The sequence below is a fragment of the Mustela nigripes genome, chromosome 1, assembly GCF_022355385.1.
Source record: "Mustela nigripes isolate SB6536 chromosome 1, MUSNIG.SB6536, whole genome shotgun sequence".
Taxonomy (NCBI): domain Eukaryota; kingdom Metazoa; phylum Chordata; class Mammalia; order Carnivora; family Mustelidae; genus Mustela; species Mustela nigripes.
The window spans coordinates 34113371-34126834 of NC_081557.1; the positions used below are offsets into that span (position 1 = coordinate 34113371).

At 54.2% G+C, this 13464-nt stretch overlaps 1 protein-coding gene across 4 annotated transcripts in view; it reads right to left on the bottom strand.

The window, feature by feature from the left end:
* OTOG (otogelin) overlaps positions 1–13464 on the bottom strand; it is a 76743-nt gene that overhangs the window by 24404 nt on the left and 38875 nt on the right. For all 4 annotated transcript variants that reach the window (XM_059407595.1, XM_059407598.1, XM_059407589.1 and 1 more), the window contains exons 28-35: positions 13066–13185; positions 11547–11663; positions 10686–10842; positions 7957–7983; positions 5283–5450; positions 2538–2816; positions 819–936; positions 25–104 (exon numbers count right to left, since the gene is read on the bottom strand). In XM_059407595.1, coding sequence (XP_059263578.1) covers positions 25–104; positions 819–936; positions 2538–2816; positions 5283–5450; positions 7957–7983; positions 10686–10842; positions 11547–11663; positions 13066–13185 — 1066 coding nt within the window. The remainder of the gene's footprint in view (positions 1–24; positions 105–818; positions 937–2537; positions 2817–5282; positions 5451–7956; positions 7984–10685; positions 10843–11546; positions 11664–13065; positions 13186–13464) is intronic.

The following is a 13464-nucleotide window of genomic DNA, read 5'->3' on the forward strand; positions in this document are numbered from 1 at the left end:
GGATGAGAAATCTGGGCCACTCACAGTCCTCCAAGTAGACACATCTCTGTGTGACTTCATCCAGGACCTTGGGAGTGGAACAGGCAGGCACACAGCCTTCCACCCTGAGGACAGAGCAGGGAGCCAATTAGTAGCTGGAGACATGGGGAACAATCATCTCTTTCACATGGAGTGAGCACAGCTTCATCCCTCCTTATGACACACGTCACATGAACCCCCAGAGACACGTGTACAGAAGTACATACACCTGAACATGCACGTTGCACACTTTTGCACTGATACTCCTCAGACCAAGAGAGAAACATGAACAAGGTCTGCTTATGCACACACCTGTGCACGCACACACACACACACACGCTCCCATGTGTTTGCATTTAGGCACACTGTCCCACCCGCAAGACTCGAAAACATTCACACAGACACCCACACATCCATACAGACTATCAAAACCTTCGTGCACACACAGCTGCACCAACACCCAGGTGCATACAGCTCACACACGTGTACATACGCACAGCTGTGTGCGGCCCACGGACACCAGTATACCCACACGAATACACACACAGCCCAGGTGTATGCACATCACACAAATCAATACTCACATATGTCCATGTAAGTCAGCTGCACTCTAGATCACACACACACACACACACACACACACGATGCAATCACGAGTACCTGTGAGCACACACATACTTCTCAGGAAATGCTCATGCCTCTGCCCACAGACTACACAGACTACACAGACTACACACCCATTTGCACATGCACATGCTCAAATACACTGACATACACACCTGGACCCCGTGCTCCCTCACCTTGGCACGTCCCGGCAGCCAGCTGCCTGTGGGTCCCGGCAGGTTTGGAAGCAGGGGCTGGCACAAGCATCATAGCGCCACTCACAGAGGGGGTAGGCAGCCCCTGAGGGCTTGGCATCTGGAAAGGTGAGCCGCACCAGAGTCCAAGCACTGAGCGAGACTGATACCAGCTCAGGGTCAGGAGACAGACACAGAGGTAATCCTAGCTCCACCTATCCCCACCCTGCTCCATGGAAGAGACAAATGGACACATGCAGGAAAAGCAAAGAAAAATAAAATAAAATACAAAATAAAATAAAAACCAACCTAAGGGAAAACTATTCCTGTGAGCAGGGGTCAGTGCCTGGGGGATCCTTGGGATGGGGCTGTGGGAACTTGGAGTAGGGGCTCAGAACCCTGTGGCAGGGAGGCACAGAGCAGGCAGGTGCAGCTGGGCTTTGAGGGTTAGCCAAAGAGAAGGTTGGGACCCCTGATCCCCTGCATAAGGTTGTCCTGTCACCCTGCTCCTCTGGGACTTTGATGGCCAGGCTTGCCCTGCACACTTGGTGGCTAAGAATAACAATAATGACAACAAAAACAATAGCCAACTCTTGAACAGCACCAAACACGACATTCAACATCTCATAAGTTTTTCCTTATTAATGCTCACAGTAATCCTATGATGTAGCACTATTATTATCCCCATTTTATAGCTAAGGAAACTGAGGCACAGAAGATGCCAGGAAAATTACTCTCCCAGGAGGATTTCCTGAAGAAAAGGTCCTGTGGCCAGTGCCTTGACAGATGAGGACTCCTCAGAGAAAGCAGGCTATGGGGGACATGGAGGCAGACGAGACCCAGACCATCTTAACACATGCAACCTGTCTCTGAAACCATGGCCTGACTGGGAAGACATGGGTGGGTTCTGAAGAAACCTGCTTTTCTGGGATCCTGGAGGCCAGAACTGAGAACTTACATTTGGGGAGCACCAACGATGAACCAGGCCCAGAGCAAGGCCCATGATCAATGGGGGGGCTGGTTGGAGATATGTTTGTGAATATATATAATGGACCCATTCATGCAGCTCAAGGCGCCCGCACAGGCACAAACATGCATGTGCCTGCAGGATAGAGAGGCCTGCCTGCAGTGGTAGAAAAATTGTGCTCACTTCCTCCAGGGTATAAGCAGAGAGCAAGCCCTTGGGGGCAGACCCACCTGCCAGGGGGATGGCAGAGCCCTGGAAGCCCCTGGCCTTAGCTGGAAAGGGTGTGGAGCTGCCCCATCACTGCCCAGGGTCCTGGGCCTCCCATGGGGGACAGAGGGAGGCTGCTGGCCCCTCAGCCTGGTGCCCAGGGGGAGGTCTTTGAGCTCACAGGGCAGGCATGTGTCCCCATCAGCAAGAAACCTGAGCCAGTGGGCTCTGCAAGCTGCAGTCAGGAACCCTTCTTACCTCGTGTCCACAAAGGCTGCCCTATTTTTAGACCATGTAATTGGCCTATGGGTGTAGGCAGGACCCAGGAAGCTGGCTGGGCCCCAGGCCCCACTGCCCACGGCTCCCCAGGCCACCAACATGGAGGTCAGGCCACCTCCCATCTTAGGGGCAGCACCCAAGTGTGGCATCCCCTTGTCAGGAGAGTGGGAATTCTGCCTCTTGGGGGGCAGTTGGGAGGGTACGGTGGGAGAGGGCAGGAAGGGCAGTGTGAGGAGGGGCTGAGGCGATGGCGGGGTGGACACACCTACCCAGAAGGCGGAAGAACGTGCCGCGGCGGAACACCTCTGTGTGCTCGTACAGCCGCAGGACCAGCGTGGGGCCCGACGCATAAAGGAAGGAGCCAGGCTCTGCCAGTGACTCCAGGGCCACGAGGCCGGCCTGCCACGTCCCCCGGTGCAGTGAGAAGGAGGCACGGCGGTGGAAGGCAGCGCTGCCCTGCCACTTGGCCAGCTCCAGAGACCCGTTGGCTGTGACATGGAGGAAGAAGTTGGGTCTGTCTGCTGCCTCCAGGGACACCACATCCGGGTCTGTAAAGAGCCAGGTGCGTGAGGTGAGCGCAGGGAGGGGCCGAGCCTGGCGTGCATCTGCACTCAGTGACTCAAGACAGCCACCTGCCTGTGGAGTAGCTGGGCCCTGCTCCTCCACGCCTGCCTGCCCACTTCTGCCTGCGGGCTGGCCCTCTGCACACACCACCCCTGCCTGAGGGAAGTGGAAGGTTAGAGAAGCTGCCAGCTGCCAAACCTTGGGAGGTGTCTTCCTCCCACCTCCTTTCTCTCCTTCCTCCTCCTCTCCCTCCCTCCCTCCCCTTTTTCTCTCTCCCTCCTTTCCTTACTCTGTAAACATTTGGAGGATGCTCTGATAATGCTGGGGAGACAGCAGTGAGCAGACCAACAGACACGGCCACCCTAGAAGAGTCACGTTCAACTGGACACTCTGGACAGGCTGGCGGGTGCTGATCTGACAGGTGTCAGTGACCCCAGCTTGGTCCTGCTCCACACAGAATCCCACAGGGTCCGAGCTGGCAGACTGAGGGAATGTGGAGTCCAACCCACAGATGGGAAAACTGACCCTGAGAGGAGAAGGGCTTGCCCTCAGCCCCACGACTGGTCTCTGCTGTCCTCTCTCCTGTGTCCACAAAGGCCCAGTTCTAGAAAGTAGAGCTTGTTGCTGCGTGGATAACCCCCTAATCCACATAAGGAGGGGTCCAGGAGTCCCAGACTGCCACAACTGGCTATGATGTAAGTGAATGACTGAACGTGCCTGGGCCGTGGTGAGGGGCAAAAACACATGGCACAGGGCTCGATGTGTCTTCCCCCCCTGCCCATGTAGCCCTGTCACACACCCCTGAACAGCTATGAGGAGACAGGAAGCAACCGGAGGAAGGATTCATTATTGGTGGTAAAACACTAAGTAGTATCTGTCAGGGACTTACTATGTGCCAGGAACGATGCTAAGCAAGGCCTCTGCCTGCTGGGTTATTGATTTCCAAGAGAACCTAATAGGTGGCAAATTCATTCCTTCTGCAGCTCATGTTTTCTGAGGCCCTACTATGTGCCAGGTGCTGTTGTAGGCACAATCCGAAACAAAAGGACCAAAATCCCTGCCCTGATGGAGCTTACATTTAAGTGGAAGGAAGATACACATCATAAACAAGTAAAATCCGTAACAGGTCAGCAGGGGATGCTCCTGTTATTCCCATTTTACAGATGAGGGAAGTGAGACTCAAAGTCAAAGTGCCAGTGGAAGAGGGAGGCAGGATTAGGAGACCAGGCAGGCAAAGGCCAGATCCCACGATCTTCACCTCCACACAGTCGGCCACAGGGATGGGACCCAGGAGCAGGCACGACCATATCATGCTCATATTGTGTCTGTCTCCTGGATGGGACTGTGGATTTCTGGTGGGCCGGGAAGTCTCTTCCATCCCTGATGCCCCAGTGCCCGGGTCTGTGCCTGGCCTGGGAATAGGGCTCAATGAACAGGAGGGAGGGGTAAAGGCAGGGAAGGAGGGATGAGGGGGAGGGGCGAGGTCATCATAATCAGGTAAGCTGCAGACCCTCATCTGAGAACTGAAATTCTGAGACAGGAATGAACCCTGTGAGAAGTGTCTCAGGTCACAGTTCCAGTGGATGCTGGGATGGGCCACATCCCTGTGGTTGGGGAGACACTGACTAGATGGGGCCAGCAGGTGCAGGGGTAGAAATGCTGATCACAGTGGTCACACACACTGGGACACGCACAAATGCACAGGAAAGACTTCCCAGCACTGGCTGAACTGAGGCCTTGGCGGGCCCAGGGCCCAGCAAAAATACCATCCAGGGTTCCCTCTGCGCCAGGCAAGGTTCCTGCCACCCGTTCAGCACTACTGAACTCTGAAGGGAGGACAGTGCCCACTAACGCGAAGCCAGTCAGGTCTGCGGACCGTCTGTGACCCAAGAGGCCATGGCTGGTTCTAGATGTGTCCTAGAATTCAGGATAATGACCTGAGCCCATTAAGAGCTGCTCCTCCGTTCACAGAAACAAGGCCCCCAGGAGTCAGTCCATCAGCCAGTGCCCCTCTGGACTTACAGTCTATCCAGTCTCCAAAATGGAAGGGAGGGAAGGAGGCCAAAGAGAAGGAGAAGCAGGAAGAGATGGAAGACGGTGGGGACAGGGGAGAAGAGGGGGAGGAGGACAGGGGAAAGAGGATTAAGCGTAGGAAGGAGGGTTAGGAGAGGAAGGAGCAGCTGTTGCCCCCAAGCCTGACCAGAACACAGCAATGGCATAAAGCAAGGTCTAGGGGTACCTCTGGACCTTGGCCTCCCTGCTTTTTCCAGGGAGAAAATGGAAGGTGGCCATTTGAACAGACTAACAGGCTGACCCAGAGGCCTGTCTGGGCTGGGAAAGGGGTACCTGTTGGAGCCCCACATTTCTCCAGACACTGCAGACTGCTTAGGGTCTCAGCACCCTCCCCTCCCTCCACCAAGGGCTGCAATGGGGCTGGAGGTAGGCCTTACCATGTGCCTTGGCCTTGTATAGTGCAGCCGTCAGCAGGAAGTTCACAATGTCTCCTGGAGCCACATCCTCCGCGCTCACGAGGACCACGGCACCGCCCACTGCCTTGCTGGTCACTAAGACACTGCCAGCGGCCAAGCTGGCCAGTTGGTACGGACCCTTACCTAGTGCTGGAGAGAAGGGGTCCAGTCGTGAGGCCTGCCTCCCTGGGCCTCTGCCCACCTCCCATCCTGCCAGAGGTGGGGAAAAGAGAGGGTACGAGAGAACTACTTCCAGTCACTTCCCTTACCCTGGGCCCCAGGAGCTCAGGTCCCCAAGAAGGAAAGGGCATGAGCTCTAGGCAGTCAGTCCCTAATGGGAAGTGACCCTCTGCACACCGCCTGAATAATTTCACTGGGAAAACCTGGGAACAGGGCCACCCACGGGAGACCTCTGCCCCACCCCCATGCCTATAGATGTCCCACCACTGGCCTGTCATGCATCCACCGCTCTAGTCAGGGTTACCTCTGGGACTCAACATCAGAGATGGTCTCTGATCACTCAACGCCTGAGGGATGAATGTCAGTGGGTCTCAGTCCCAACATCAGTGTTTACCTACTTATCTCAAATGTGTCTTTTTGTGGCTCTTGGGTTCCTACCATTGCTGGTATAGGTTAGAGAGGGCCAGGGGTTTTCTAGACAGTTGCCTTAAAACCAACCTCCCTGCCTCTGGTGTCGGAGGCACCCCACCCCAGACTCCAGGGCTTCCTCCCCACAGGTGCCCAAATCCCTTTCTAGACACACTCCCTGCTAAGATTAATGGCTCCCCATTGCCCTCAGGATGGACTCCAAGGGCCCAGCTTGAATTCAGGGACCCTTCACACCCCACACCCCACCAACTCCCCACACCCTTGGCCCGCCACCTTGAACTTCTCTAGCGCTTCCTTGGAAGAGCCATGCTGTGCTCTACCTCATGCCTGTCCTCATGCTGCCTGCCCACTCAGAGGCGTCCTCCGTGGTTTGTGCCTGGCAAACGCCTACTCAACCTTTGGGGCCCAGCTCAAATGTCACCTCCTTGGAGAAGCTCTCCCTGCACCCTCTCCCGCCACACACAAACGTCATCCCTCCTCCTCAGCACTCCACCAGCCCCTGGAGCACAGCCTGCCCTGATCACGGCTCTTACGAGGGGAACCTTGGGGGTGGATGCGCGTGTGTCTCCCGGACCACATGGGAAACGGGCAGCGCTGTGCTAGGAAACGCACAACAGTAAACTCTCAAACAAACAAACAAACAAAACCCCACTTTGCAGTGACTGCTGATTTCCACGGCTCATGGCAGGGGTCAGTTTCAAACCACCGACCGAATGTCTGAGAGCAGGCACACCCCATGGCTTTCTAGGGCCCATGTCAGCCAGCTCCAGCTCCAGCTCCAGAACGCCACTGGGACAGGTCTCTTTGACCACTGATTCCACAGCACCCAGCAAAGGGCCTGGACCGGAGAACATGTTGGTAGAAGAGCAGAGCAAGGAATGGATGGGTAGGAGGATGAGTAGGAGGACGATGCTAGAAACAGCTTGTCCTTTGCCAGTTACTGCCACCCAAAATGCCACAGAAGGGAGAAAACTCTTCTCGGAGCTGTCTCACTGAAATGTCTTGCCTGATGTCAGACAGACCTTGCCTGTCCCAGGGACTGCAATTCTGTTACAGATTCATTCTTATTCATTACTCATTCTTGTAAGGAAAGCTTCCTCATAGCCAGGAGGGAGCCCTTGGCCCTCAGGAGTCCCTGGGGGGCTAACATTTTGGAGGGCCTGTAGTCCCTGAATTATCATTCAGGGACCAGCTCTTATCTCGCAGACCCCCTCACTGATCTTCTGGCCTCTAGTCTGTCCCTCTCCATTTCATTGGCTATCCTCTGCTGGTGGGACATGTCTCAACCCCAAATCTGATAATGCATGTAACTGAGGACACAGCTTGGGACTAGGCTCGTATAGGCCTGTTCCTGGCGTGGTACCCGGAAGGGGAGGGAGCGGGGCTCAGAAGTCAAAGGTGAATGGTACCAAGGACCTGCCAAGCATCTACCTCTGCCAGGATCTGACTTTCCACCCTATTGCCTGTCACCTTGGTGACTAAACTGAATAATGAGTTCTCACACTGGACATTAGCCTCCTTTGGGTCTTTCGTTGCAACCGGTGTTTTCACCCTAGCTACTGCAGAAGTTGGAGCATTTCCTGGTACCCTGTGACCTTGGCTAAATTGGAAGATGAATCTGACAGGCTGAACCAAGCTGTAGGTTTTGCCCCAGCCATCCTCAGAAAGAGCAGTTTGCAGTTGACTTCGCCTCTCGAACCTTCAGGAGACCCAAGACAATATTCCCATGAGCCTGATGAGCAAGTCTGTGATGGCCCTAGCGTGGCATACTGGTGGGAATGGGGTTTTTAACTCCCTGATGAAGCTGCCCTGGGTGAGAAAAACTCCCAGGAAGGTGGCCTGGCCTCAAGAGAGGGACGGCAGAAGCTTCTAGAGACAGAGTTCTGGGGCAGCCCAGCCTCTACACTGTCTGGTTCTCTCCACTTGGTGCGGTCCATCCTTGCACCTTGTCATAGCTCTTCCAGGGTCAGCAGATGCTGTCAGGGCAGCAGGGTGGGGCTGGCAGTACTCAGCGCCCCCAGGCTCCACTTGGGGCAGATGGGCTTACCTTTGTTAAAGAAGTCACAGTCATAGGCTGAAAGAGAGAACAAGACTTCTTGAGAAGCCTGGAACAGATGGGCAGAGTCACAGCCCCTAACATCCCAGCTGTCCTAGATCTGGCCTGCCTCCCAAACTCCAAGATCTAGGCATGGTCATTGGACTCAGATATCTTAAGGTATAAGAAATACCACAACTCCTTGTGTGCCTGGTGCAGAGCTCAAAGGCTGGCCTAGAGGAGGCACTCAGCAAGTATCGAATGAGCGAATGGGTGAATGAGTGAATGAGTGTTGGACAGAATGTGGCATCTTGTGAGACCCCCAAAGGGCAAGGTCAAAATCAAGGAGTGGGAACTCCAATCACAAGTGTTTTGGCAGGACCTGGAGGAATGCGAGCACAAGACAGAAGTTGGTATTTCAAGAACCTTCCGTGGAAGGGAATCGGGCTTCCAGGAGCCAAGGCTTTTTCAGGCCCCCCAGTGTAGTGTCCATCAGGCTACAACAAGCTCCTCCAAATGTGTGCTCAGCGCACCCTCTAGTGGCCCAGATCAGCACCACAGCCTGTTGTCCAGACTTCTCAGCCTTGGATTCTGTAGTCTACTGCAGCAAACTGGGGGACCTTGCAGGGGCACCTAAAGCCAGAAGCAAGGCCATGAGGGGCCAGTTGGATAGACCTGGGGTGAAGGCAGAAGGACCCTCCCTCACTCATAGGCATGGTCTAAAGAGAGCCACCAAATCCACCCCTTACCCCCAATGCCATGATCAATACTATCGCTTTGCATTTGGCACTGACCTCTAGAAAAAGCACTAGCCGTGAGATTGACCCACAGTGTGGCTATGGGAAAGGTCTCCCATAGCCATTTGTTGACTCAGAAGTCTGAACTAGAAATTTGGATGTTGGAGTGTCTGGTCAGTGGGAGGTAGCCCAGAAGAGTCAGACCTGAGTTAAAATTCCATCTCTCTCACTCTTCAGCTGTGCATACTGGGACAAGCTACTCAACCTCTCTGTAATTTAGCACCCTGCTCTATAATATGGGACGACCACGGGTAGCTGCCCCACAGATTTGTGAGTTCTGGACTAGAGCAAAACGGTTGCTCACCTTGGGTCCAAAAGGGAAGGGGGCATCAGACACCTCCGTAATCAAGACACATAATTTTTTAATGCACAGTTTTAAAATTTTTTAAATTAATGCAAAATATCCACGATGAACCAAATAGCAAAAATTTAAAACAAAGACAGGATCAATGATAGCGCCTGGCCAAGCCACATGAGATACTGAGGCAGAAGGGAAAATCAATACCATCGACCCTGTCATTACTTAAAACTTTGCTATTTTGTTCATCAAAGCCACAGATATTTTTACATTGAGTTTGATTTTTAAAAAATATTTCCTTAAAATGTGATTTATCTCCATTACTGAGTTTTTGGTGCCTCCTTAAATCTGGTGTCCCGGGTGAGGTGTCCCTAGCCCCGAATATCAATGAGCTAATGCGCAGAAGGCCCAGGGCCAGGCACACAGAGGATCCTGGGTAAATCTGGGCTCCCTTCTCCTTCATGAAGGATTTTTACTGAGAAATAGAGGGAGGGCCACCGAACACGGCCACAGAGCCTTTGCAGTGGAAGGGTCTCAGAGGAAACCAGTCAGAGAAAAGGGAGGCCAGAGGCAGATTCTTCTCCATCTTTTTCCCAGCATCATCCTTCCTGGAGCTCTCAGGGCTCAGGACAAGCCAGCACCCGTGTCCCCGTGAGAAATGACAGCAACCTCAGCGATAACACAGAGAGCGGTGCCCCGTGCCTCACATGTGTCAGCTCCCTAAATGCTCGCAATGCCCTGCAAAGGAGGGCTCTTAGCCCTCAAGCAGGAGTCTGAGTGTGGAGATCGGGCCCCAGGTCACCCTGCTGGGTGGGGCTTGGGCCTGAATGCAGAGAGTCTGGTCCCAGAGCCTGTGGGATAACCACTGCTCCCCAAAGTGAGGTGTGCTGGTGCCAGGAAGACCACTGGTGTGCAGGAACAAATAATAAAAAAAGAATTGGTGCGTGAATAATGTAATGTTCTATATATTTTATTTAATTTTTAAAACATATTTACTCTGGTATCTGTTTGATGATGCACATGTATACTACCAACTGTGTGTGTGTGTGTGTGTGTGTGTGTGTGTGTGTGTGTGTGTATGTGTGATTCTGTGTATGTGTATGAACGCATACTTGAAATATCTTTACTGGATGGAGCATACAGCCCATCTTAGCTGACAAAGGCTTTTTAAGTCCCATTTGATCCTCACAACAAACCTGGTGGGGCAGGTTTTCTCATCCTACTTTTCAGATGAGAAAGTTGACCCCCAGAGAGGTTGCGTGACTTGCTGGAGGCCACACTGCTTGCAAATGGCTGGTGTGGGTCTGAAACTCAGGGCTCCTGACTCCCCTGATAAAGTGGTTAAGAGCACAGATTTGCAGCCAGACCACCTGAAGACAAGCCCTGGCCCCACCACTAACCCGTGTGACCTTGAGTGTGACACTGCATCTCTCTCGCTGTCTAACCTGTTTCTCAGCTGTGAAACAGGAATGAACTCCTACTTGATAAGGATTTTATGAATTTGGTGAAAGAGACGGGCACACTAGTTGGTGCCTAGCTGGTACCAAGTACTCCAGAACCCCAGCCAGAGTGATGGTGGCCTCTGGGCCTACCCACAGAGGCCCCCCCCCCCCCACACACACACGGTGATCGCTCTGGATACTCACGGCAGAGGCGTGGGGTCCGCCAGTCCACAGCTACCCCGTGCTGGCAGCACTGGTGGGCATAGGCGGACACGCTGGCACAGAGGCACTCACAGTCACCACCCTGGCTGCACCCACAGGTGTCTGTCAGGCAGTTTGAATAAAACCAAGTGACGTCGACCTGGAGGAGGTCAGAAGTCAGAGGTCAGAGGACAGCTCCCAAAGGTTAGCCCTTTGGCTTCTCAGCTAATACCTCCAGCAGCAGGGCTCTGTGTCCACATGAAGGGACTGCAGGCTGGGGTGAGCTACCCAGTGGGCTGAGGGCACATAGGGAGCCAGCTCAGAGGGAAAAACTCCACGGCCCAGGCAGACCCCACTTTTGAGAATTAAGCCCCCGCCTTCCACAGGCCTATGTTCTTGGATCCAGAAGCTAACAGTGAGGCTGAGAAACAGACATGGGCTATGGACACCCAGCCAGGGCCAGAGAGAGGCAAAGCCAGGCCAACGGCAGCCTTCGCGGCCCTGGGTGGGGGGGTGCCATGCTCCGTCTCCACGGAGGGCAGAAGAGGCACAGGCTGACACGCCAGGGCACACGAGGGTTTGTGTCCACTGTGAGAGAAACTTCCTCACCAGAAGGAAGAGCCAGATCGAGACAGGTTTGAAAAAGGCATGGAAGCTGTTTTTCTGGCTGTCTGTCCTGGGTCACCTGGGGAAATAGGACAAGCTCATCGGAGCAAGCTGGAGGCAAGGGACTGGCAGAGGTGGGTCTCCTTTCTAGACCTGCAGTGCCTCTCCTGAGGCATGGGGGTGGGAGGTTCTGAGAGCAGAAGGAACCACAGGAAGGTGGGGAGGGGCTCCGGAGAACTGGGGCTGGGGTCCACTCACCACGGGGTGACAGATCTCAAACACCTCGCTGAGCAGGATGCTGCACTCCTTTCTGGCAAATGGTTCTCGGAGAGGATTCAGGACACACGTGTCCCAGGGGTCAAGGGTGTCTGGGCACTGCAAGGCAAAGGCAGGGCTGTTGATCTCCCTACCCCCACAATGCCTGGTGCCTCGTGTGGTGGACAGACTCTTAGCATAGCTCCTTGATCCCCTGACTCCTGAGGCTTAAGTCCTTGTATAATCCCCTCCCCTTGAGTGTGGGAAGGATCCATGACTTGCTTCAAACAGACAAAAGAAGGCAGAGGTGGTGGGATGGACGCAGTTATGTGTACATGACTACATAAGATGGTAGATCCCATCTCCCTGGACTCCTCCCACCTTAATGGCTGGGAAGAAGCAAGCAGCCATGGAGGGGACTCTCACATGGTGGGAATGGTGGGTGCTCCCTAGGAGCTGAGGATCCCCTCTGGCCATCAGCTAACAAAAATGCTGAAGCTCTCCTCTCTACTTCTCTAAAATGGCGGTAGGTAGAGCCTGCTCTCCTGAGGCTGCAAGAAGAGCGTTGTCCCACCTCAGGATTACACTGGGCTCCAAGCCATGACTGTTCCCTGATCCCGGTCTATATAAGCTCATCTTCATCTACTCCCCAATAGAGAATTAGGCACCTAGGATGACTCTGTCAAAGGCACATATGTAAACTCGTATCACCACTCTCTGCTGCTGCACCCACGGCAGACATAACTAATCAATCGCAGATCTTCTTCTAGCTGAGCCTGTTGTGAGTCTTAAGTATTTCTCAACACAGCTTCCCAGGCCACCTCTTCTGACTGATCAGAGTTGTCACAAGAGATTAAATCCGGTTTCCATCCCTCTCCTGGCACAGTTCCTTCAGAGAACCACGGAGAAGATGGAACCTAGTCAAGTTCACCCAACAAGTCACTAGATGGCCCAAGACAAGAACCTAGGTCTCTCAGTCTCGGTTCAGTGCTGCTTTCCTTCATAGCTCACAACTCGGGGACCTCAGCCATCTCCCAAACCCCAGGGACATTCTCCACATTTCCGCCTCTGCTAAAGTTGTCCTCCCTCTCAGAGGCCTATTCCCACCTCCTTCAGGAAGCCTGCTCTGACTGCCTCAGTCCACATGCGTCTCTCGTGGACTCTCCTCTGGACCGACCTAGTGCCAGGCACTGGGGGCACAGAGATGGCTGAGATGGTCTTGTTCAAACCAACCTCATCTTCCCTAGTAAGTCTCTCCTGGGACAAAGACTTTTTCTCCTCCTCAGCCCCCCACCCTCCCAGGAGGGCTTCATCCAAGCCACAGGTGCAGCCTGATGTGTGAGACAGGTGGTACATGCCTTTGGGCCATAGAACAGAGTCGAAGGCCTCTGGGTCAGAGGCCGGGAGAGCCGTTGCCCAAGCAGTCCCACTCATGCCAGTGTCCCTGACCTGGGGCCAGGTCCCCTCGGTCCAGCCGGGGCCCATCTGAGCAAGGGAGGAAGCCGGCCCGGGGAAGCTTTACCTCGACTGCAGCCCAACTGCTGCCAAACTCCTGGGGGTTAGTTAACTCTAAATTCTCTGGAGTCCTCATCTCATTGATGGTTTTTAAGTCGAAGTTCCCACACAGTCCCGCCAACTGGCCCTGAAAGAAGAGAGGACACCGCAGTCACCTGCAGGAACATGAGGGATGAGCGGTTGTCATGAGCCCGGGAGTCCGTCACAAGCCCGAAGCAACTTCTGGGGCCACGATGTAAAGAGGGAGAGGAGAAGAGTCAGAGGAGAAGGGCGCGGAGTGGGGTGTGGGCAGACAGGGAGGGAGGCATGATATTCCTGGCTCCTCAGTGAGGGGACAGCTCGTGTAAGAATGCCCGGTGGCCTGGGTCAGTTCCAGGTAGGAGCAGAGGGCCCTGGGAAGGTCACT